The sequence below is a fragment of the Cuculus canorus genome, chromosome 28, assembly GCF_017976375.1.
Source record: "Cuculus canorus isolate bCucCan1 chromosome 28, bCucCan1.pri, whole genome shotgun sequence".
NCBI classification, from domain to species: Eukaryota; Metazoa; Chordata; class Aves; order Cuculiformes; family Cuculidae; genus Cuculus; species Cuculus canorus.
In genome coordinates this window covers 3,166,131-3,191,259 of record NC_071428.1, presented here as the reverse complement: position 1 = coordinate 3,191,259, position 25,129 = coordinate 3,166,131, and the positions used below count along the sequence as shown (strand labels likewise).

The 25,129-nt window shown below is 57.9% G+C and overlaps 1 protein-coding gene across 1 annotated transcript; it reads left to right on the top strand.

Moving 5' to 3' along the window:
* On the top strand, nucleotides 1-24,835 carry LMNA (lamin A/C). The gene is made up of 12 exons (XM_054050643.1): nucleotides 1-457; nucleotides 16,562-16,718; nucleotides 17,177-17,302; nucleotides 17,731-17,901; nucleotides 17,997-18,122; nucleotides 18,463-18,683; nucleotides 18,773-18,977; nucleotides 19,611-19,718; nucleotides 19,899-20,018; nucleotides 20,104-20,202; nucleotides 21,614-21,868; nucleotides 23,383-24,835. The coding sequence occupies exons 1-12, from the start codon at nucleotides 108-110 to the stop codon at nucleotides 23,413-23,415; spliced, it is 1,971 nt and encodes a 656-aa protein (XP_053906618.1). The 5' UTR covers nucleotides 1-107; the 3' UTR covers nucleotides 23,416-24,835.
* Nucleotides 24,836-25,129: the final 294 nt, after the last annotated feature.

The window sequence follows — 25,129 nt, the reverse complement described above, 5'->3', positions numbered from 1 at the left end:
ATAAGCAAGTCACTCAGACAACCAGGAGCAGCCGAGACAGCTGGGTGGGTGGCGTGGGACACCGAGCTGTGACCTGTGCCGTGTCCTTCGCCTCGACACCGGACCCCATGGCGACGCCTTCGCAGAAGAGGAGCACCCGCAGCGGGGCTGCGGGGACCCCCTTGTCCCCCACCCGTATCACTCGCTTGCAGGAGAAGGAGGAATTACAAGAGCTCAATGACCGCTTGGCCGTCTACATCGACAAGGTGCGCTCGCTGGAGTTGGAGAACGCCGGTTTGCGGCTCCGCATCACCGAATCGGAGGAGGTGGTGAGCCGGGAGGTCTCAGGCATCAAGGCTGCTTATGAGTCGGAGCTGGCAGATGCTCGCAAGACCTTGGATTCGGTGGCCAAGGAGAGAGCTCGGCTGCAGCTGGAGCTCGGCAAAGTCCGGGAGGAGCACAAGGAGCTGAAAGCCCGGTGAGTGCCCTGAGGATGGGGGGGACGGTGGCGGGACGGTCGCTGGCGTCACACTTGGCAAGGGGACAGGAGGGAGGAAGGAGCAACCTGGAGGAGGCAGGGAGAAGGGAAACCCGTGACCCAGCTGGAGCAGGAGTGTCCGTGACAGGAACCGAGAGAGGAGGGAAGCTCTCCCGGCATTCCCACTCTCCCTCCAAGCGCCATCTTTGGCCAGGATGCCCTTGGAGGGGGGAGCTGGGAGCTGTCAAAGCTCGGTTTAGGGCTGAGCGATGTGCCCCACGCTCCTGGGGAGGGTCTGCGGGGTGTGGGGCGCGAGCGCTGGGCTGGCCGCCCCTCTGCGTTCGTCATCCTGGAGCTATTCCGACGCACACCCCAGCGCCGGGCGGGAAGCGGTGCCAGCCAGCTGGCTCTGTCCTGCCCACAGAGCTCGCCTGCTCGTCCTATTTTCCTCTGCTGTCTTTGGCACCAGTTAGAGAACCTGCTTGGGTTTTTGTGTGCCTTAACCCTCCCTGTACCGAGCTGTATGGAATCTCCTGCTCTGGGATAAGCGATGTCTGGGCATCGCCTGCATCCCATCTGGGTGATGCACTCCAGTTCTGCTTCAAGGCTCAAATCTCCCCAGCCCTTTCCCATCAAGTTTCTACCTTTTCCCTTCCTCATATGAGAAATGCCCACCTCGTTGCCACCTCGCTGTCGATTTTGGGTGCCCTCCCCTCCTCGGGACGGTGGCCGATGCCCAGCGCGGGTCCCCTGAGGACATGGGTTCCTGGCTGGGGTCACACCGCTGCCCAAGTGGGGACCGCTGGGCTTCCCCACAGCTCTGCCAAACCATGCGATGCTGGAACCACAGCCTTGTCCTTCTCAGCTCCTTCAACCTCGCCCCACAGAAGGAGCAAACGGGTCCCTTTGCATCAGCAGCTTTGGCTCGGGGCAGGATTCGGGCTGGGCAGTGGTGGGACAACCCCGTCTCCCTCCATTTGATCTTTTGCCTCATTTTGAGCCCGTACAAACCACGCTAAAATTAACTTTCTCAAAGATGCCATAAATATTCTGCCTGCTGGGGAGGCGGTGAATGCGCAGCCTTTTACAGCTGTCTTAGAAAGCCGGGCTGTGTTTTATATTTAGCTTTCTATTTCCCGTGCGTTGCTGCGGCTCCGTCCTTATCTAAGGCGGCTTTGCTCGTCCTGCTCGCTGCAAGGCGGATCCCCGCTCGCCGCATCCCAAGGATCTGGGAGATGGCGACGTGAGGGTTTGTCTAAATCTAAAGGATTATTTTTTTTTCTGCCTTATGCAAACCCAGAACTATCTCGGCCGCGATCTTTCAAGGGCTGGAAAAAATGCCCGGCTTGCAGGCGAGCTGCGTGCTCAGCCTGGAGCTGGCGGTGCCGCAGAGCCGTCCTTGCAAAAAATAGGCGTTGAGCTTTTTTCCTGCCATGGGCTGTGCTCCGCGAGCTCGCTGTGCGTGTTCCCTAACGCTAAAAAAAGGGGGGTTGATTCAAGGGGGTTCCCAAAGAGCAGCTCTCGCTTCGGAAGGAGGTTTCGGTGGGGTTTCAGAGCAGCGTTTTCAGAGGACTGTTTCTGAAGGAGAAAGATGTTTCGAGGCATCGAGTCATCTCTGAGTCGTGGTTTGTGAGATGGAAGACGCTATTCATCCCTGCTTGGTTTTTGGGGGGCTGCCTTCCAACCCCTCAAATCCCAGCCGAAGGGCTGCAGCATGTCTCGTGTCGCTGGGACCTTCTCGATGTGGCAGGGCGGCTCAGAGAGGGACACAAATTAGCTGCCAACGTTGCTCCCAGGGTTTAGTTTGGCCAAAGCGAATCTTTCAGGCAGTGGGGAACGGGGCAGCTGCAATTCCAGCCCTGGGGATGGGTTTGGAAGGACCCGTGCGCGGCTCTGGTGATGAAGCAGGAGATGCGGGTGTCTAGGAGGTACCGGCCAGGCCAGCTCTGCCGGCTCCCCCCGGGTGAGCACCTTGGCCGGGGCAGTTTCGCCGACCGCGGGTGCAGCAACGCTTTGCTTGGCTAATAAATAACTCGGCACCCTCTGCTCCCCTTGCTGCCTCCGTCAGCCCAGAGGGAAGCGCTGAGTATCTCCCGCAGGGCAGACAGCTCTGGGGCGGCGTTATCAGCCCCCACAGCATCTCTGCTGCCCGCGGCCGGGGTTGTCTCGCCTGCGCAGAAGGGAGGGCTGGGGGTGTCGGGACACGGCGTGTCTGGTTGTGGGCACAACGCCCGGCGCTGGTGGAGCCGGTGGGTGCTGGGGCCACCCCGAGAGGGAGAGGAACGGGGTGCTCCACCTGGGGAGAGGTGCTGGTTGCAGAGGGACAGGGTGTGCCACCAAACCTGTCTCACCGGGTACCAACGCGGTGGTGCAAGAGCTGCGTAGGTGGAGGACGGTCTGTCCTGGGGTAGAGCTGTGTCCAGGGGTGCAGGCAGCTGCCCACCCTGAGCCTCCCACCACCCTTCTCTTTCTGGCCGGTTGCTCTTCCCTTTGAGCGGGACCCTTCCCACTGTCCATCCGACTGCTCTCGATGCCAGGAGGGGGTTCCCAAAGCGTCCACCCTGCTCCTTGCGCGGGGGGACCCTCAGATCTGAGCAGGCTGGTGCTGGCTGTGACAAGGGACCCTCCGGGCACCGCTGCTCGGCTCTGTGCCACGTGTGTCCCCAGCTCCTGGGCTTCCCCGCTGGCTCCGTGTGGTTCCTGGCTGCGCCGGAGCCACGTGCAAGGCGAGGCAGAGGGTGCGGTGAGGATGCCTGGTGACTCAGGGGTGCTGGCGGCACCCAACATTGTGCCCTCCTGAGCCACGAGGAGAGCCAGAACCAGGCTGAAATGTCCCTGTCCCAGATGTCCCTGAGCTGCGGTCCCCAAGGAGGAGCAGGCGGGTGGGTTTGGAGGGCGCAGACTCCTGCGTGGCACCAGACTGCTGCGGGGAGATGCTCTGCACCCCGGTCCTGCCCATCGCCCCCTCTCCATGAGCTGGCTCCTGACTCACGGCGTGAAAACACGAGCCACAGCCCTTTGCTTTGCACCACTGAGGGTTTGCCTCATCCCAGAGCCTCCGCCAGAGGTGTTTTCCGGTGCCAGCCCCGCTGTGAGAGCACAAGGATGCAGGGACAGAGCCTTCGGGCACCTCCATCCCCAAGAGAGGACCCCCGGGGGGGGTTCTCGGTGCCCGACTCCTACGGGCAAGGGGTGACCGCGCTGTGGGCAGCTCCCTCCACCAAAACAGGAACCAGATCCTCGTTAGCAGCGCGGCTGATGAGCGATGGTTTCCTGAATTGCAGCCCCTAACCCGATTAAGCGGGTGCCTTGGCAGCGCCTCTTCCTCCCCGCACCCAGATCTCATCCTAATGAGGAAAAATGCTGTTTTCCAAAGGTCTTCGCGCTGCAGGGAGCTCAGCCACGGGCAGAGCGAAGGAGGCGTCAGCGAGGGTGCCGGGAGGTGAACCCCGCAACCCAATCCAGGTGGATTTGGCCCCGTGTTGGGCTCAGCGATGATCTTCCAAGAAAGAGTAGGAAAATGGGACACGTTTACTAGGAGAGGAGAAAAAAAAACCCTCCCCACCGCAGGGCTGGGCGCTGCCTCTGGGCTGCGTTTAGCAGCAACGTGCTTGTGCTGGAACATTTTGCGTGGGGGAGAAACCTCAGGCTCTTGGGCTGATTCCCCAGCTCCGTCTCACAGAAACGCTGCCAGGGAAAGAATGGTTTGGCTTGGAGGAGGCTTTGCCCTTTCGGAGAAAACAAAGAACAGCTTGTGCAGCCGAATGATGCTTTAGGGGAGCGGGTGACGTGGAGCCAGGACTGGTCCAAGACCCCTGAAGCCCTTTCAGGACCCCCACGCCGCCCCAGAGTCTCCAGTGCTCTGGAATGATTTCTTTTCCCCTGTCGGGAAAGCTGGGGAGGGGCTCTTGATTGGAAAGTGCAGGGATAGGACGAGGGGGAATGGTTTGAAGCTGAAAGAGTGGAGATTGAGATGACAATTTAGGAATAAATGTTTTCCTGTGAGGTCCTGGCCCAGGTTGCCCAGAGCAGCGGTGGCTGCCCCATCCCTGGAGGGGTTCCAGGCCAGGTTGGATGGGGTTTGGAGCCCCTGATCCCATTGGAGGTGTCCCTGCCCATGGCAGGGGTGGGACTGGATGGGCTTTGAGGTCTCTTCCTATCTAAACCATTCCATGATTCCATGCCATCTACCCCCCAGCGGCTCAGGACTGTCGGGTATTGCTGCACACCCCGCGTGCTGCCGGGCTGAGAGGCTCCATGGCTTCAAAGCTGAGGTTTTCACTAGCCCATGGCTACTTCTAGGGGGGGAGCGAGCATCCAGCCCCTCCTTTTTCCTTCTCCCTGAGCAGAACAGTGTCAGACCAAGGAAAAGCCTTCAGTACTTTAGTTTTGTGGCTCTGCTCTCATCACTGCCAAAGTCTTCCACCACCGCTGTCGCCCCATCCTCCCGCAGCGCTGGGCTGTCCCTTTGCATTCCCAGGCGTGAGGGGAACGCGAGGAAATCCTGTTGCCTTCGACATTTTTATTGCGCTGCGATCCACCCTGGCAGGTCAAGAACCTCGACCTCAGAGCAGAGGGATTAAAGCGAAGCGATCGCCAAAGGGAAACTTGTTGGCTTTGGGGTGGGAAGGCATCCATCCCCGTCCAGCGCCGCGCGTCCCAGCCTGCCGCCGCCGCACGTGCCGCTACGAGTGTTCTTCAGCCTCACGCGTGTCGCTTCAGTGTCTGAATCCCAGTAACACTCCAATTCCAGAGCTCAGAGAAGTGGGAGCCTTTCCCGGCGCGGCAAAGGCATGCGGAGAGGGTAGCGTGGATGGGGTGGGGCACCCCAAGCTCCTGCCAGCTCCTTATTTTGCTGAATTTATGCCCTTTGGGAGCAGCACTTTCCTTCTCTGCGGCTGGCAGACGGATAGAAGGAAACCACCAGAGCTCTCCCTATAATCCTGGCCAAAATTAGGGTTAGGGGAGTCCCTGGGAAGCATCAGCCCAGTGGATTCGGGATGGGCTGCGCTAGGTAGAGGTGGGAATCGCCTCCTGCTCCCCTGCCACGCGCTGTGTTGCCCGTTTTTCTCATCCTGCTCTCTTCACGAGGCCGTTTGCGGAGCCCATTTCTCTGTGTCCGGCTCGGCACGTTCCCAAACAGCTGTGGTTTGTGCCATGTGCCACCCAAATCCGTCCCTGGTGGCCGTCAGCCACCCGCAGCCCCTCACCGGGGTTGTCGGGGCTGGGTACCCACCTGCCTCCACTCCATTCTTCTCCCTGACAAGGGCTGAATGGTCCCAGTGTGAAGTGGAACAACTGGGGGGGCTGGCGTGGTCCCCCAGCCCCACTTGGTGCCATGGCAGCTGCAGCCTCGAGAGCTCTGGCTCTCACGGAGAAGCTTTGGTTTGGAATGTGAAGGACGTTGCAGGGCGGCTGTGACCCCCACGGGGTGACGTGGGGCTGCGGGCGTTACGGAGGATGAAAGGGGACGGAGGTTGGTTAATGAAAGGAGCCCACAGAGATGCCACAAAACCCAACTGGGGTTAGGACACCTCTGTTCCTGAGCGCCACCGAGTCAGCACCACCCGCTGCCAATCGTAAACCAATTTCCTTTCCTTGATGAAGGTGACGTTCCTGTGGCTGAGGTTATTATAGAATGGGTTGCGTTGGAAGGGACCTCAAAGCCCATCCAGTCCCACCCCTGCCATGGGCAGGGACACCTCCCACTGGCTCAGGGGCTCCAAACCCCATCCAACCTGGCCTGGAACCCCTCCAGGGATGGGGCAGCCACCACTGCTCTGGGCAACCTGGGCCAGGGCCTCCCCACCCTCATCATGAATGATTTCTTCCTAACATCTCAACGAAATCTTCCCCCTTCCAATTTAAAACCATCCCCCCTCATCTTGTCACTCCAGGCCCTCGTAAAAAGTCCCTCCCCAGCTTTCCTGGAACCCCTTTCTGAACTTGAAGCTGCTCTAAGCTCTCCCAGCAACCTTCTCTTCTCCAGGCTGAACAACCCCAACTCTCTCAGCCTGTCCTCATAGCTATGAGGACCTCTGCTAGGAGAGGTTCTCCAGCCCTTGCATCATCTCCGTGGCCTCCTCTGAACTTATTCCAACAGCTCCATGCCCTTCTAACGTCTGGGATTCCAGAACTGGAGACAGAGCTTCAGGTGGGGTCTCACAAGAGAAGATCATCCTCCCAGCTGGGATGCTTTGTCCCTACGTTTCCACACGCAGAGCCCGGAGGTGCAATAGCAAAAGGGACAAAGTCCCCAGCAGCGCTGGGACGGTGCACGACGAGCGCCCCACTCCCTGTACTTTACCCTGGTTAGGCTGCACCGTGGTGGATTTGGTGAGGAGAGAGAGAGAGGAGATGGAGCCGCGCTAGCAGCCAACGATGGCTCTTCTCAAGCTTTCGAATTGTTGCCTTAGGGCTGTGAGTGGCTCTGAGCCTCTCGGGGGGAGAAGGTTTCTGATAGCGGCGGTCTCTCAACCGTCTTGGACAGAAGCCACCTCCAACCACTTTACTTGGTCTCCTGCTCTCAACAGCCGTGTCCTCCTGCCAGCCAGCTCGGTGTCCGCCAGCCGGGCAAAGCTTGGCGTCTCCCTGCCGCAGGGCTCGGCTGGGAATGCCAGTTCGTTGGGGTTTTAGTTAATACCAGTTTAGAAACTCTCTTTCTCTATCAAAAACCACGCTCCGAGTCATGTGAGCCCCTTACAAAAGTCCAAGCTCTCAACACGTGAGCTTCAAAGGGGTAGGAGCGCAAAGGAGACTCGATCGCAGTGCACCTGGCTGTTTTCCTACACTGGGGGTGACCAGTTGTCCCATTGCAGCTCCCAGTTCCCGCTGGGACAAGCCGCTTGTCCCCCTTTCCTTGCAATACGGTGGTCGAGCAGAGCTCTGTGCTGAGTGGTGGCTTCGGGGAGGGCTCTGGATCCAACCTGGGATGTGAGTGGTTGCAATGGTGCCACTCTCGGTGCTTTTGGTGCCTGTCGCTCTCCGTGGGGACGGGGAGGGAGCTGCCAGGAGGACAGGAGAAGGACTGAAGACCTTCGCCAAGGCAGGAGCGGGGGATGAGTCACGCTCAGCTGCACATCTCAGGGCTGGCGCAGGGTGCGGCCGCTGTGGGGCTGCGCTTTGCCGTGTCTCCGGGAGGCCCCCACCACTCTGGCAATCATGCTCGCCTGCTCCTTCCTTCCTGGCGTGATGGGTGTTGGCAGATAACCCAAAGCCCGGCAGCATCCGTGGGGTGCAAGGAAATCCCCCCGCAGGGCACCACGCTGCTCGAGTCACCTCCCCACTGCCCTGCGAGCACGGGAAGAAATTAGGGAGAGATTTGCAAAGCTGAGCCTTCCTGCCCTGGGCTTTAGGGATGAAGCAGAGTGCTGGGGAGAGCAGGATTGTGCCCTGGCATTGTGATTTTGCAGGCTGGGTTGCACCCGGAGCTTGTGTTTGCAGGACGGAGACACAAACCCGCAGCACGCGCGTCTCTCTAGCAAGCGACGCTGCTTTTTTGCAACTCAGCCTCTGCTTTGTCGCTCCAGTCCAAAAAGCTGCTGGAGAGGGGCTGGAGCGGCGGTGGGTGCAGGGATGTGGGGCTGAGCACGAGAGAGGTGATGGGGAGGCTGGAGCCCTGTTTGCAGGGTGATTCTCTGCAGGCAGCAGTTGGGGTGAAATTGCACTTTCTAGGGATGCCACGTCCGCAGCTCTCACCGGTGGGGAAGTGGTTATTTCCTGCACACACGCTGAGCAGATCTGGGCTTCGCCTTGGCACAGCGCGTGCTGGGAGCAGCTGCTGCACCGGCGACGCCTGACAGCAAAGCACCAGCTCTGGTATTCCTTCTCCCTGCATCCAAGCTGCAGTTGCCCAACGGCAGCGCATCCAAACTTGTCCCGGCAGCCCCTGGGATGAAGCTCGCAGCACCGGCTGTGACTCACGCCAGCGGCCAAACAAGGCAGCTCCAGTGCAGCCCGTGCCGGCCTCGCCGCCGCTGCATGCAAACAAACCTTGTGGCAGTGTAAACACCTCGCCTTGCCTTTATCTGTGTTCTCGGAGCCGGGATAGCGAACCCTTTTGTTCCCAGGAAGAGGGATGGCAGCTGGATCCAACAATTCCCCACTTTGTTTCTTAAGCAAATGTTGCTGGCCAGAAGCTTTGCGTCTCCAGATTTATGGAAAATAGGGTGAGCTGCAGAGGAAAAAGGAGACCTTCATCTTGCTCCTTGTTTTCTCTCTCCTGGGTCCTCTCCAACTTGTCCCATCTTGCCCAGGGACCCTGTGCCCAGCTGTGATTCCATGCAATGCACCAGGCGGTGGCTGGAGCCGGGACACTGACGCCTCCTTGCTTTCCATCGTCCCACTTAGGGGTGCAAAGCTTCGCCTTCGGAGTTGCTGTCGGACCACGTGTATGTGCACAGGGAATGGAGGCGACTGCCACATTTGCATGGTGGCAATGTGTTTTCTTGCTCCTGGAGCTGGGATTTGCATCCCTGCTCTACCTCTGCTGCCCCCGTGTCGGTCCCAGCGAAACACGAGCTGACGGCTGTTTGTCCCCCCTGTCCCGACGCTCCCCGTCCCAACGACGGGATTAATATGTGTGACTCAGCCCCCTGTTTTTAACAACATAATAAGGGCCTCCCTGCACAGTCTCAAATCCCCCAAGGAAAACTGGGAATCTGCACTTCGTCTTCATCCGTTAAGGCGGTGTTTTATAGGCTTTGCATTTCTCATCTATCAAGAGAAGGACGTGTTAAAGTAAATCCCTTGTGCTGGGATTTCTATGGGAGCACAACGTTAGGAGAGGCTTTATGTCCAAAAAAAGTGGACTCACAGCCCAGGAACCCCCCGTGTCCTGAGCTGCATCTGGAGCAGTGGGACCAGCAGGGAGGGAGGGGATTCTGCCCCTCTGTTCTGCTCTGATGAGACCTTATCTGGAGCCCTGTGTCCAGTTCTGGAGTCCTCAGCCCAGGAAGGACATGGAGCTGTTGGAGCGAGTCCAGAGGAGGCCATGGAGATGTTCCAAGGGCTGGAGAACCTCCTGTACAAGGAGAGGCTGAGAGAGTTGGGGTTGTTGAGCCTGGAGAGAAGAAGGCTCCAGGAAGACCTTAAAACATCTTCCAGTGCAGAAAGGGGCTCCAGGAAAGCTGGAGAGGGGCTCTGGATCAGGGAGAGCAGGGACAGAATGAGGAGGAATGGTTTCCAGCTGCAAGAGGGGAGATTGAGGTGAGATCTTAGGAGGAAATGTTTTGCTGTGAGAGTGGCGATGCCCTGGCAGAGGTTGCCCCGAGAAGTGGTGGTTGCCCCATCCCTGGGGAGCTCTGCCTAAGAAAACTTCCTTTCCAGCACAATTCCAGTCTTTTTTTGAGAGAGTTCCTTTTCCCCTGATCGAGGACGTTATCACTTTAACCTATATTTAAAGTGGTTTAAGTCAAGGCCGTGACGCATCTTTCAGATAAACCGAGTCAAAGTTCTCCGGGAAGGCAGCGAAAGGCGAGCTGGAGTGTTTGTGGGTTTGGGTGGTGCGTGGGGATGGATCACTGTTGCATTGTGGTGGTTTGAGTTTGGGGTTTTCAAGTCTTGGGTGACTTTTTCCAATGGAAAATGCAGTTCTTGCAGGCGAGGAACCTGTTCTCCCTCTGGGAACCCCGGGATCAGCCAATCCCCTGCACCCACCAAAGCATCAGGCAGGGGTTTTCCTGCAGAAACAGCTTTGAGGACAAAGCTGAGGCTGGACCAGTTTTGCTAAATCAAATTGCAACTGGTGGCCCTTTGCACATAATCCCAGGCTGGAGACGTGGCTCTCTGCTTGTTCCAGGTATCCCAGGGGTTTGGTGGCAATGGGAATCCATAGGGAAATTCTACCCTTGTTTTACTTATCCCCCAGGCTGAGCCACGGAGCAGAGTTGGGGTTTCCTGACACGAGTGGCTTCCAGCAGCCGATGCTCAGTTGCTCTTTCCCAGCTCTTTGCATCCACTTTGCATCTGCCTCCACGCTTCTTGCACCCCAGAAAAGCTGAAAGCAGCTGTGAAAAAGGGGTTCACAGGCAGGAGGCCACCAACAGAGCCGGTGAGACGGTGTTACGCCTTCTCCACACCAGCTCACCTGGGGCCCCCGAAAGCGCGGCGTAGGCGGTGGAAAGCCGAATCCCATCCATTCCCTGATGTGGGAGCCCGCAAACCCCACTTTTCCAGCTATAAAACACCTCTGGTAATACCATCCACCCTTCAAACCCACCTCCTGTTACTAGGGGGGACTCAGCCCAAACAGCAACGTCACTTGGTGACTTGGGATTTCCATTTCGAGCTGCTGGCGAGGGATGGGATGAGTCACCAGCATTGGCGTGACAACGTGGGACGGGGCGCGAGCGACGCCGGGGCTCCCCAGCCTGCCCGGGAAGGGGGGGTTGAGGCTTTTTAATAGACTAGTTATTCTCTGAAATTGTGTTTCCAGCTTTTTGAGTGGCAAAGGGACCATCGGTCCACGCCGCGGTCTCGCGCATGGCTTTGTTTCGGTGCTGGTGAAGGTTGATGGCGTTTCCCCATCGAGAGGCGAGGCTGCAGGAGGAGGCGTTCACTCTGGTGTAGCCAACAACAGGAGAAAAGCTCCTTAAAGGCTTCGTGGGGAGGATTTGTAGGCGATTCCTAGAGGTATCAGCTGCAATCTCTGGACTTGGTGTGCAGCTGCGACTCCCAGCGAGGCTCCTGGTGCCGAGGTTTATGGAAGGACGGGAATGAGCAAGATTTTGAGGCAGCCCACACTGAAGGATCCGTTTGCCTCCCTGTGAAATGCTCTTTTCTGGTTCGCAGAAGCTTTGGTTCATTTTTAGAAGGCCAGATCCCAATTTCAAGAAGGGAAAGCCCGGCTCTTAGGAGATGCCCACAAGCTGTTCTCACTCCGCTGGGCAAACCCTTCAGCCCCAGGGATGAGCGTGCGGAGTGTTTGGCACCAGCCCTGGCACCGGGAAGGGGCTTCGGCACAGCTGACGCAGGAGGATGGGGGCTGTTTCCACTCCTCCTTGATCCCAGCCAGCGCGGGCATCCCTTAGGTGCCGTTTGGCAGAGGGGTTGGTGCCTAACAGGATGCCGGCTCCGTGCAGATGTTGTCCTTGCTATACATCGCGTTGGCTATTTACAGCTCCCCTGCTAGGAGACCAGCTGCTGTTTATCCTGGTGATCTGGCAAAGGCGCAGCGGCAAGGATGAGTCAGGAGCTGGGAGAAGCTGCTTTGCCACATTCCCATTGCCCCATCGCAGAGGTTTTCCCGAGACTGCCTTTCCTAATGCTGGTTCTGCTGTTTGCCCGATGGGACCCTCGTCCGCTGCTGTGGGGGAACGATCCCTGGGGTGGGACAATGACCCCTTTGATAGGAGAACAATCCCTAGGATGCGGAAACGATCCCTGGGATGGGGCAGGATTAATAGAATCACGAGGTTGGAATAGACCTCTTGGATCATTGAGTCCAACCATTCCTAACTGCCACTAAACCATGGCCTTGAGAATGGTCCCTGTGGTGGGACAGTGGTGCCTGTGATGGGAGAACAATCCCTGGGATGGGACAATGATCCCTTCAATGGGAGAATGATCCCTGGGATGAGGAAACGATCCCTGGAACCAATCCTTGATGCTGAAGGCAGCATCTTGCGAAGCAGCAAGTCCAGGGCAGAGCAGGGTGGGTTTTCTTGGTCCTCCCAGCAATCAGATCCATCACAAACAAGCTAGAAATGTGTCATGAAGTCTTTTTTGGGGGGACAGCATTCCCCCAGCTTTGTGGCAGGGTTGCAGGCTCCCCGGGAGCCAGGCAAGAAGCAAATCCACAGTGCCTGGGACTGGTGCAGAGAGATTTAGAGCCGGGGTGTGAGCCGGCGAGCTCTCCTGACGTGACACCTTGGCAGGGTGCGGTGCTTCAGACGTGGAGGTGGAGAAGGAGAGGAACGCCCATTTCTCCCACCGGCTCCATCCCACCCCGTTGATCCCCTTACGGCTCACGTATCTCAATCCTCCCCAAGCTCCGCTCGGGCCGTGGGAGCAGCTTTGTGCTTCAGAGGTGGGTTGTGGTCATTAGAGGAAGGTGAACCCAATGGGTGGTTCCTCCAATGCATCTAAGAGGGCTTTGGCTTCTTGGAGAGGGCTGGCACCTTCCCGGCAGCCTGGCGTGGCGCTCGCCTAACGCTGCTGACCTCCCATCGGCTCCGGTGGCTCCAGTGTATCCAAAGGGAAAGCCCAGCCCTGCCAGGTTTCTAGGCTGGGCTCTTGGGGCAGAGCAAAGCGGAGCTATAGCAGCTCCTGGACCATCTGCCCCAAAGGTCTTCAGCCCTGGCTCTTTTTAAAGCCATCCCCACCGCTTTGCAGGCTCATTTCTGCGTCTGTGCTGAGCGCAGATAGGACGGATCCAACTTTCCATTAACATTTGGATTTTCTGGCAGTTCGACCGCAATTTTCTTTCTTTTTTTTTTGTTTTTTCGCCCCTCCTTCCTGCTTTTAAAAGCTAAAAATAAAACGCCCTGAGGCCCTTTCCCCCCCCCATCTTTTCTCTCGAGACATTTGTTTCTTGAAGATTTGGTGTTCCTGTCATGTTTTCTCCTCTTGGCTTCGATAAATGCTTGTGTTTACACCCGGTTCTCCCAGCGCAGGGGATCAAACCCTGCGGGATGCTGAGTTTGTGCCCCTCTGGCTGCAGGCACAGAGCTCTTCAGGGTGGATCTGTGCTTCGCTTCTGGCTGGCAGAGGATTTGGGATCTCTCAGGCTCCGGCGGATCAGTGAAACCCTCGGCGAGGAAGAGGAAGGTCCCTCTTCATTCTCTTTTGCTGAGGGAAACAGCAGTGACGCAGCTGCCGTGGATGTTCTTATTTTTAGCCCAGCGCCAGCTGGAGCCTCGGAGAGAAAAGCAGAACCCGATGGGAGAGGAGAGGGGAAAATCCAATCCCTGGTTGGGCTGGAATGAGGATCATAGAATCATGGAATCACGTCCCTCCCAACCCAAACCATTCTGTGATTCTATGGACATCTCCGGACTCACCGGAGGAAAGGATGGGACAGGATAGGGTTTGTCTCACTCCTTCCTGCAAAACTACCCCCAAGCTCAGCCCTGCAGCTCAGTCGTTGAGCTCCAAGCTGCCTTCTTTGCTCCCACTGATGGAACCCAGTGCTGAGCACGGGAGGCTTTGAAGGAAAACGGATTTGTCACCGACTCTTTGGGGATTTATCGTAAGGCTTTCCAGGCATCGTTGCATTTTGCTCTGAGCCCTGGAGCCCTCCGGTCCCCAAAGAGGATGAATCTGTCACCGCTGTAACCACCCCGTGTTGGCATTTTCCCCTCACTATTTCACTTCGAAATGGTCCTGATGTCCTCTAACGAATCGAGGGCTTCCGGATGTGCGTCAAGCCCCATCCCAAAGAGCCAGTGACCCCCGGCCATACCCAAGCCTCTGCAGTTGACTTGGTGAGCAAAGACCTACAGGAGCACCAAAGGCGAGTTCTTCCTAGAGTTAAGAAGTGGTTAAGTCCATCCAGGAGAGCAGGATTAAACCCTGCCGGCATTGCCGGGGTGGCCACGCTGGCTGCGAGGGCAATCAGCTGCCAGTTGGGAAAACTCAGCCTCAAACGTTGCTTGCAATGAGCTGAGGAGGCTCCAGAGCTGCTTCCAGATGGCATTTTTGTGCTGTGAGTCACTGGCACGAAAGGAGTGGGTTGCACTGGAAGGACCCGAGGCGGGACAAGGGGCTCATCCAGCACCGCAGGACCTTCTGGGGATGTGAAGATCTCCGAATGACTTCCCTGCACCAGCTCGGGTCAGAGAGCAGAAAGAAAAGCAGGAAAATCTGCTGTTGGCCAAGCAAGGAGCTCCCCATCCCCGTGCAAGTCGAGGTCCCCGCTCATCCTTGGGTTCCCCATGGGAAAGAGGAGTGGAAGCACCTCCTCAGCGGTCGCGGTTCTCCCCGCTGTGCCAGGGCCGGATCCTGCAGGCTGAGCACCATCTGTGCCTCCAGCCCCTCCCCGGTATTTTTTTAGCCATGATCTAATGACGCGGGTGCGTGCTCAGCGCCCGAGGAATGTGCACCACGCATTGGCACGCAGCCCGCGCTCGCCCACGGCCGAGGGGGCACCAGCGCCGGATCCTGCTTCCACCAGTCCTACAGCCAATTTGGAGGGAGGTGGGGTGAGAAGCTCCATGGTGAGCCGTGCCGACGGGCGCTGGGAGCTGCAGAAAGAGCAGCGGGGCTTTGCTTTTTATAGGACCTACCAAAATAGCGTTAGGCTGCGTTTTGGTGGCTTAGTGGGATCAAATTCCCAAGGCAGGGAAGCAAATGCCTGGAAGAAATGGCCTTGACCTGCTGTCAGAAGAGGGGAAACTGAGGCACGAGATGGTGTCAGGGCTCTAAGGTTGCAGAGACCCATCCTAACCCCACGCCAGGGTGCTGAGCCCATACAGGACGGGCGTTGCTGCTCAGCACCCACCAAGTGACAGCGGGTGCTGAGCTGATGGAGGGGGACATCCCCGCCCGGGGCAGCTCCGTCCGCCCCAGGGAGAGGCCCCCGGCACCCAGTGATGCCCAGGGGTGGGGGGGCTCCTGCCCTGCTGCTCCCTTGGGTGGGCAACGCTGGCTGCTGGGCAGCTTCTGCACTCGCCAGCGCCCTCGATGCACCCAGCTGCAGCGCTGCACTGTGCTGCACCGCGTCCCCCCCACGCCCCATCCCACTGCAATGCATCCCTGCATGCTGCACCGTGTCCCCCCCACACCCCATCCCGCTGCAATGCATCCCTGCATGCTGCACCGTGTCCCCCCACACCCCATCCTGCTGCAATGCATCCCTGCATGCTGCACCGTGTCTCCCCCCACCCCATCCTGCTGCAATGCATCCCTGCATGCTGCACCGTGTCTCCCCCCACCCCATCCCGCTGCAATGCATCCCTGCATGCTGCACCGTGTCCCCCCCCCCCCATGTCGTGCCCCCCCACACTGCATCCCGTCCCCACCCCATGGCACACACACACTGTGACCCCCACCCTGCCGTGCCCCCCCTGCATCCCCTCTGCCCCCCTCTGCCCCCCACACCCACTTCGTGCCCCCTCCTCACACTATGCCCCCCACCCCCGTGCACCCCCCCAGCCCAGCGCCCCCCGACACCGCATGGTGTCCCCCCCACCCCTCCCACCCCACACTGTGCCCCCCCAGTGCCCCAAACAAACACACCATGCCCCCACCCCCGTGCCCCCCACTCCACCGTTCCCCCCCATGTGCCCCACATACCACACTGTGCCCCCACCTCGCTCCATGTCCTCCAAACACACTGGGACCCCCCTCCCCACCCCATTGTCCCCCCTCAATCTCATCCCCTCCCACTCTCCTGGTGCTTCCCAGGTCCTTCTGCTCAACAGGACCCAACCCGGGCTGGGCTCGCCGAGTGCCTTCGGTGTCGGGTACAATCCTGCACCGCAGTGGCCAAGAAGGCCACCACCATCCTGGCTTGGATCAGCCATGGGGTGGCCAGCAGGAGCAGGGATGGGATTGTCCTATTGGACTTGAATCCTTGGTTCAGTTTTGGTCCTCTCACTCCAAGAAGGACCTTGAGGGGCTGGAGTGCGTCCGGAGAAGGGAATGGGGCTGGGAAGGGGCTGGAGAACAGGGGTTGTGGGAGAAGCTGAAGGACCTGGGGGTGTTTAGTCTGGAGAAGAGGAGGCTGAGGGGAGACCTCATGGTTCCCTGCAGCTCCTGGAAAGGATGTTGGAATGACATGGGTGCTGGGCTCTGCTCCCAAGTGATGGGATGAGAAGAAACGGCCTCAAGTTGCACCAAGAGAGGTTTAGATTGGATAAGGGGAAAATTTCCTTTGCTGACAGAGTGATGAAGCTGTGGCAGAGGCTGCCCAGGGCAGTGGGGGAGTCTCCATCCCTGGAGGGGTTCAAAAACCACACGGCCATGGCACTTTGGGACATGGTTTGGTTGTCACCGTGGGGTTGGGCTGACAGTTGGACTGGATGAGCTGAGAGGGCTTTTCCAACCTTGATGATTCCATGATTCTGGAACTCTTTGTTGTCCACCAGAAGGCTGTGGACAGGACTCTCCAGGGGCTGGGGGTGAGGGTGCAGGAGCTCATCCCTTCCACCCGGTGCCTTGCAGGAATGCCAAGAAGGAAGGGGACCTGCTGGCTGCCCAGGCTCGCCTCAAGGACGTGGAGGCTCTGCTTAACTCCAAGGAGGCTGCGCTCTCTACAGCCCTCGGCGAGAAGAGGAATCTGGAGAACGAAGTGCGGGACCTGAGGGCGCAGGTGGCCAAGGTGAGCGGTGGCAGCCCCGTCGCCCTCGTCCCACGGCTGCGTGGTGGGTGCCCGGCCAGTGCCGGGTGCTGTGCCTGGACAGTCCCCACCAGCTGACCATGATGAGGGACCTTCCAGTGCCTGAAGGGGCTCCAAGAAAGCTGCGGAGGGGCTGTTCATAAAGGCTGTGGGGATGGGACAAGGGGGAACGGGGATAAACTGGAGAGGGGCAGAGTTAGACTGGACATCAGGAAGAATTTCTTCACCATGAGAGTGGTGAGACCCTGGCCCAGGTTTCCCAGGGAAGTTGCAGCTGCCCCATCCCTGGAGGGGTTCCAGGCCAGGTTGGATGGGCCTTGGAGGCCCTGATCCAGTGGGAGGTGTCCCTGCCTATGGCAGAGGGGTTGGAATTGGATGATCTTTAAGATCCCTTCCAACCCAAACTATTCTATGATTCTATTCTTCTCAATTCCGTCCAGTTGGAAAGTGCCTTGAGCGAAGCCAAGAAGCAGCTGCAAGATGAGATGCTGCGCCGCGTGGACGCCGAGAACCGTCTGCAGACGCTGAAGGAAGAGCTGGAATTTCAGAAGAACATTTACAGCGAGGTAAGCCACGATCTGCCACCATGGTGCTGAGGTCACTTGGGATAATTAATACTCCTCCATATGTTCATAAAGGCTTCTGATGAGAGGACGAGGGGGAACGGGTATAAACTGGAGAGGAGCAGATTTAGGCTTGATATAAGGAAGAATTTCTTCACCATGAGAGTGGTGAGACCCTGGAAGGGGTTGCCCAGGGAAGCTGTGGCTGCCCCATCCCTGGAGGTGTTCCAGGCCAGGTTGGATGGGCCCTGGACAGCCTGAGCCAGTGGGAGGTGTCCCTGTCCATGGCAGGGGTTGGATCTTTAAGGTCCCTTCCAGCCCAAACTATTCCATGATTCTATGATTCTTTGATTCTATGATTCTATGTTGTGTCCCCATCCCCAAGCTGATCCCACCTTGAGGTGACATTGTGTCCCCTGTCCTGTCCCCAGGAGCTGCGAGAGACCAAGCGCCGTCACGAGACCAGGCTGGTGGAGATCGACAACGGGCGTCAGCGGGAGTTCGAGAGCAAGCTTTCCGAAGCCTTGCAGGAGCTGCGGAGCCAGCACGAAGCCCAGATCCGGCTTTACAAGGACGAACTGGAGAAGACCTACGGGGCGAAGGTGAGCGGCACCCACATGCCATCATCCTCTTCCCACCCTTCCCTGTGGAAAACAGAGGGTGCCAGGGGTGCTAACCCACCCACCTTGTGCTCCAGCTGGAGAACGCCAAGCAGTCGGCGGAAAGGAACAGCAACATGGTGGGTGCTGCTCACGAGGAGCTGCAGCAAACCCGCATCCGCATCGACAACCTCTCCTCTGAAGTCAGCCAGCTGCAGAAGCAGGTGAGTTGGGACCATGGGGTTCCTCTGGAATGAAGCTGCAAGACGGGAGGCTGAGATGAGATCTTAAGAAGAAATGTCCTCCTGTGAGGGTGGGGAGGTCCTGGCCCAGGTTGCCCAGAGCAGTGGTGGCTGCCCCATCCCTGGAGGGGTTCCAGGCCAGGTTGGATGGGGTTTGGAGCCCCTGAGCCAGGGGGAGGTGATCCAGAGGTGGGACTGGATGGGCTTTGAGGTCCCTTCCTATCAAACCATTCTATGATTTTCTATGATTCTATGTCCATCCCCAGGGATGGTCCCCTCTTGGGGGTGTCTTCAGCCACCCTCACGTTTCCTCTCTACACAGTTGGCCGCCAAAGAGGCGAAGCTGCACGATTTAGAGGATATTCTGGCCAGAGAACGCGAGACCAACCGGCGCCTGCTCTCCGACAAGGAGCGGGAGATGGCCGAGATGAGGGCACGCATGCAGCAGCAGCTGGATGAGTACCAGGAGCTGCTGGACATCAAGCTGGCTCTAGACATGGAGATCAATGCCTACCGCAAGCTGCTGGAGGGCGAGGAGGAGCGGTGAGCGTGGGGCGCTGTGCCCAGTGGGCTACGAGGGTCCCACCTATCATTTCTTCTCTGACTCCATCTCCTCTTCTCCTCCTGCCCAGGCTGAGGCTGTCCCCAAGCCCTTCCTCCCACAAAGGTGCGTCCCGTAGCCACATGTCCACCCCGGGCTCCTCCAAGAAGAGGAAGCTGGAGGACAGCGAAAGTCGGACCAGCTTCTCCCACCACGCTCGGACAAGCGGCCGCGTTGGCGTGGAGGAGGTGGACCTGGAGGGCAGATTCGTCCGTCTCAGGAACAAGTCCAATGAGGTGCGTTTGCCTTTGGGGAGGATCCCCGGGGGGTGTAGTTCAGCCCCACTCACCTGGAGTTCTGCGTTAAGTTCTGGAGTCCTCAGCGCAGGAGGGAGATGGAGAGAGTCCAGAAGAGACTGTGGAGATGATCCGAGGGACGGAGCACCTCCCATACGAGGACAGGCTGGGAGAGTTGGGGTTGTTCACCCTGGAGAAGAGAAGGCTCCGAGGAGACCTTAGAGCAGCTTTCAGTGCGGAAAGGGGCTCCAGGAAAGCTGGGGAGGGGCTCTGGATCAGGGAGGGCAGGGAGAGGACAAAGGGTAATGGTTTTCAGCTGCAAGAGGGGAGATTGAGATGAGATCTTGGGGAGAAATGTTCTCCTGTGAGGGTGGGGAGGCCCTGGCCCAGGTTGCTCAGAGCAGTGGTGGAACCCTGGAGGGGTTCCAGGCCAGGTTGGATGGGGTTTGGAGCCCCTGATCCAGTGGGAGGTGTCCCTGCCCATGGCAGGGGTGGGACTGGATGGGCTTTGAGGTCCCTTCCAACCCAACCCATTCCATGATTTGTTTATTCATTCCACGGGCAGGAGGTCAAGTGGGACAAGCTGGGGAGGAATCAGGGGATCTCAAAGTTGCTGCTCTGTCTCTCACACAGGACCAGGCGATGGGGAACTGGCAGATCAAGCGTCAGAACGGAGACGATCCCCCCATCACCTACCGCTTCCCCCCAAAGTTCACCCTGAGGGCTGGCCAGGTGGTCACGGTGAGTCATTGCCCCGTGAAGGATCCAGATGAGATCCCAAACCCAACCAGGGCCACCGGTGATGCAGAGTGGTTGGAGCCAGGTCACAGTGGCTGTTTTTTTCAGGGGACAAACCCACATCTCTGGGCTCTGCGCTCTTCAGCCCTGAGATGTTGGTCCACTCTGTGTTTTTCTCCCTAGATCTGGGCCTCAGGAGCCGGGGCGACCCATAGCCCACCCAGCAACTTGGTGTGGAAAGCCCAGAGCAGCTGGGGCTCCGGGGACAGCCTGCGCACCGCCCTCATCAACTCCAACGGGGAGGTGAGAGCCCGAAGGCAGCGCCAACGCAGGGCCCAGGGGACCAATAGGCACCGAACCCCTCCAACTCCTTTCCTGTTCCCCACAGGAGGTGGCCATGAGGAAACTGGTCCGCACCGTGATCATCAACGATGAAGATGAGGATGAAGACGACGATGAAGTGAACATCCACCACCGCCATCAACACGTGAGTACCGTGCTGGTCGCAGGGGTTCTGTTGAAGGGATGCCAGTGGAGCTCAGGTCCATTCCCAGTAAGGGTGGGAAGCAGCTCAGTATCACGCAGGATCAGGCCTTATAGAGGAAGGCAGTTTGGAGGCTGCTATGGAACCAACCACGCAGGAGAAGCCAATGGACTTTCAGCACCTGGAGAAGATTACTATTCACAAAAAAAAAGCTCTAGAGACCTTGCTGGAAGTCATCTCCAACCCTGAGAAGCCTTGACCTGCCATGAAAAGGGCTGAAGGAGCTGGGAGTCAGGGTGGGACACAGCTCAGCATCACGCAGGATCAGGCTGCCATGGAACCAACCGCGTGGGAGAAGCCACCAGAGCTCTGGTACCTGGAGGAGATTACTGCTCACCGAAAAAAAAGCTTGCTGGAAGTCATCTCCAATCCTGACCTGCTGTGAAAATGGATGGAGGAGCCAGGATGGAGGCTGAGCTGGTACCTCTCATTCCTCGGAGGTGGAGAACAGGACGGTGGGAATTTGATGGACTTTTGTTTGGCAGCTCATCCATCTTCTCTGCTTCACAAAGGTGCTGGAACTAATCCAGAGGTGACTCTGTCCTTCGCCTCAGCCCATCGCTGCTCTCCCAGAGCTGAAATATGCACCGAGAAGAGCGCTGGGCAGAGAGCAGGCGGCGGGCAGAGAGCAGGCGGTGGGCCAAGAGCTGCAGCCACTTCTCCCCGTATCAAAGACAACGTCCCTGGCTGCAGCCCAGGAGCTCTGCCAGCCCGTCCCGCAGGGAGAAATCTGTCTTGACCATGAAGTGCCTGCAGGAATCATGCATGGAGAGATGCCGTCGGTGTGCCTCAAGCTGGCCAACAATCTGCTGGATGCTGGTCACTGGGGCTCTGTGGCAGGAGCAGGATGGGGCGTCCATCATCGCCTTTCTTCTGAGCTCTCTGGAGCTGAAGAGCCGTGTCGAGACGGATATCGATTATCCCTGGATGGAGGAGCCAAGCTTCTGTGGGCCAGCACTGCCCATTCATCTCAGGGTTGAATCCTCTCCAAGAGCGACTTTCCCACTGGAAAGCAGTCAGCTTGTGCTCTCCTAGCCAGCGAGGAAGAGGATGCTCTTAGAGGAGCACAGTTGAGATGTCTCCCGTGTGCTGAAAGGGTGCAAGGACAGGGCAGCAGGGATGGTTCACCCATCTGAGTGTGCCAGCGCCAGGAATTTGGGATAACAATTATAATAATTATAATTTATTATTTTTAAGCCATGTGATGGAGAGGATGAGTGAAGCGCAGACCCACTTTGTAGACCAACGTGAAGAGCCCTCCTGGGTCCCACTGGTGCTCAGGGCAGGGTTCTCACGGCAGAAGATGCTCGGGCAGGTGCTCAAGGTCCTTCGCTTTGTTCCCCATCCCATCTAGGGGAGCTGCAGCGGCTCTGGGGACCCCGGTGAATACAACCTCCGCTCACGCACCGTGGTCTGCGGCACGTGCGGGCAGCCGGCCGACAAAGCGGGCACCCAGACCACCGGTATCAACACCGTGTCCTCGGGCTCCTCCACTTCCAGTGTGACCGTCACCCGCAGCTACCGCAGCATGGGCGACTCTGGCATTGGCCTTGGGGACAGCCTGGTGTCCAGAAACTACCTCCTGGGGAGCTCCAGCCCCCGTAGGCAGGTGAGTGCCGCTGCCAGACACCGCGTCACGGAGTCCCACGATGGTGGGGTTGGAAGGGCCCTCTGGAGTATCTCCATCCAACCCCCCTGCCCAAGCAGGGTCACCTCCAGCAGGATGCACAGGAGCACATCCAGCAGGGTTGGGTCTCTCTGGAGAAGGAGACTCCACACCCTCCCTGGGCAGACTGGTCTCGGGCTCCATCACCTGCACAGGGAAGATGTTTCTTCTCAGGTTCGGGTGGAACTAGCAGTGTCCCAGTTTGTGCCCGGTGGCCCCTGTCCTCTTGCTTGGCACCACCGAACAGAGTCTGCCCCCCCCCTCTTGCCCCCCTGCCTGTCAGATAGTGATCAGCATTGGTGGGATGCCCTCTCCAGGCTGAACAGACCCATGTCTCTCAGCCTTTCATCTTAAGAGAGATGTTCCAGTCCTCATCTCCGTGCCCTCTGCTGGGCTCTCTCCAGTTGTTCCTGGTCTTTCCTGAGCTGAGGAGCCCACAACTGGACACCGGCCTCCAAATGGAGCCCCTCTAGGGCAGATCAGAGGGGAGAAGACCCCCCCTTGCCTGCTCCACACACTCTTCTCCACACACCCCAGGATCCCCTTGGCTTTCTTGGCCACAAGGGCTCACTGTTGGGTCACGGTTGGTTTGGTGTCCACCAGGATCACAGCTCCTTCTCTGCAGAGCTGCTTTCCAGCAGGTCAGCCCCAGTCTCTCCTGGTCCGTGGGGTTGTTCCTCCCCACGTGCAGGGCTCTGCACTTGCCTTGGTTGAACTCCATGAGGTTCCTCTCCACTCAGCTCTCCAATCTGTCCAGGTCTTCCAGTGGATCAGCCACTCTTCCCCACATCCAGGCTATCCCTGTGCTGCTGGGTTTCCTCTCTCTTCCTGCATCATCCTTTCTCAACACGGCAGCACTGGGAGGTCCCTCCTTCCTCTCCTCCTCTGCTTTTCCTCTTGCCTCGGATCCCTTTGGGCTTCCAAAATCCTCTTGGTAAGGGGAGTGTGGAGTCAGAGAGGGATTGGAAAAGAACGTGGCTGTAGAGGAGCTCCACAAAGATGCTGCGAGGGCTGGAGCACCTCCGTACAGGCTGAGAGAGTTGGGGTTGTTCAGCCTGGAGAGGAGAAGGCTCCGAGGAGACCTTAGAGTGACCTTCCAGTGCCTGAAGGGACTCCAAGGAAGGTGGAGAGGGGCTGTTCATAAAGGCTGTGGGGATGGGATGAGGGGGAACGGGGATAAACTGGAGAGGGGCAGATTTAGACTGGACATGAGGAGGAATTTCTTCACCATGAGGGTGGTGAGACTCTGGAACAGGTATCCCAGGAAAGCCGTGGCTGCCCCATCCCTGGAGGGGTTCCAGGCCAGGTTGGATGGGGTTTGGAGCCCCTGATCCAGTGGGAGGTGTCCCTGCCCATGGCAGGGGTGGGACTGGATGGGCTTTGAGGTCCCTTCCAACCCAAACTATTCTATGATTCTACGATTTTTAATCTCCTTCTTTCTCTTTCTTCCCCCCCAGGCTCAGGCTGTGCAAAACTGCAGCATCATGTAACTCCGTGGCACCATTCCTGTGTTTCCTGGCCATTTCCCGCTGGTTTTTTTTTTTGTTTCTTCCCAAAGCAAAAGAATTTTTTTGTTTTTCCTTTAAAAAAAAAAAAATCATATCAAAAACCGAGGTTGGTTTTTTTTTTTTGTTTTCTATAGCAGGAATTTTATATATATATATATATAAAAAAAATGCTAAAATATGCTTTGATTTTTTTTTTTGTAAAGAAAAAAAATCTATTTCTATAAAAAAAAAAAACCAAACAAAAAAAAAAAAAAAAGCTTTTCAACTTCAAAACCTTTTTTAAACCTTCAGCCAAAGACACCGAGGAATTGTGTTTACCGCACAGCCCTGCAGGAAGAGATTGTAGTTTATCAGTTCTATAGATTGTATCCTTTTTGCCAAAGCTTTTTTTATCCAGGATTGGGAGAAGCCAAGCCAGCCCGGTCAGAGCTGCGCGCTCCGCTCCTGCCTGTCGGGCTTTGAGGAGCCGCTGAGGTGCTGAGGCAGAAGCTGAGCTGGTTCGGATCATCCTCATTGCGCCTTTATCACCTTTAGGGGTTTTTTTTTGGGGGGGGTCTGAACCCCAAATTCCCTTTTCACTCTCTATTTGATGGGGGTTTCCTCCCCGCAGTGCTGGCGCGGGGGCTGGCGGCAGCTTGGGGGTGATGCTGGGCGTCTCTTCGCGGTGGTGGAGGCATCACCCCTCTTCCCAGACCCTTGTCCCGTCCCTCCATGTACTGTTTGGCCCATCCAAAGCCCCCCCCTTCACCCTTTTGGGGTTCGTGTTCTTTTTTTCTAAGCAGCCGAGTTGTGCCTTAAGCCAAAGTGGGGACCGCGCCGCGGGAGGGACCCCGCACGGCACCCGGGGGAGATGGAGGAGACGATGGACAAAGCCACCGGAGCTGCAGCCCGGGACCAGATGGATTTGGCGGATGGGGGGATGGAGCTCGTTCCTGTGAGCTCGGAAGCAGTGGGAGCCCCTTTCACCCCCAATTCGGTGCATCTGGTGGGGTTCCCACCCGTTTTGCTCCGCTAGGGTTAACGGAGCTCCTGTGCAGGAGCTCCTTTCAGGGCAGGATGAGGCCAAGGATGTCCAGGATGGGGCTGGTTGCCAGGAAGGCGCTGAGAAAGGGGTTTTTTTGGTTGAGTGAGGTGGATTTTGGGAGCCGGCACGAGCGGCTCCCCTCTCTCCGCAAGGGTCCATCCAACCATTGGTGGAGATCGCAGCTTTGTGCCTCGACGCAGCACCCCTTGCCTCGAGGGCAGCCTGAGGGCAGGATCAGGCCCCCAGCACGACACCCCCGACTCCGACGGGATCTGGGGAGACCGCATATGTATCTGTGCTTGCAAAGCTTCTGTATTACTGCCTGTATTTCCTTCCAAAAACCAATACAGCCGAACCCTTCCCACCCCGTGTGCTGTGGTCATTGCTGTCCCAGGGGTGGAATCGGGGAAGGGGGCTTTGCGCTCGGGGAGTGGATCTCAGCACCCTGCCATGGATTGGGAAAAGCAGGATGACCCCGATTCGTGCAAGGTGGGATGCTGAGAAAGGGTCCTCGCAGAGCCAGGAACCCCCAAAGCCCAGCGCCGATGAACATACGATGGGATTTCATAGAATCATGGAATGGGTTGGGTTGGAAAGGACCTCAAAGCCCATCCAGTTCTACCTCTGGATCAGGTCCCATTGGATCAGGGGCTCCAAGCCCCATCCAACCTG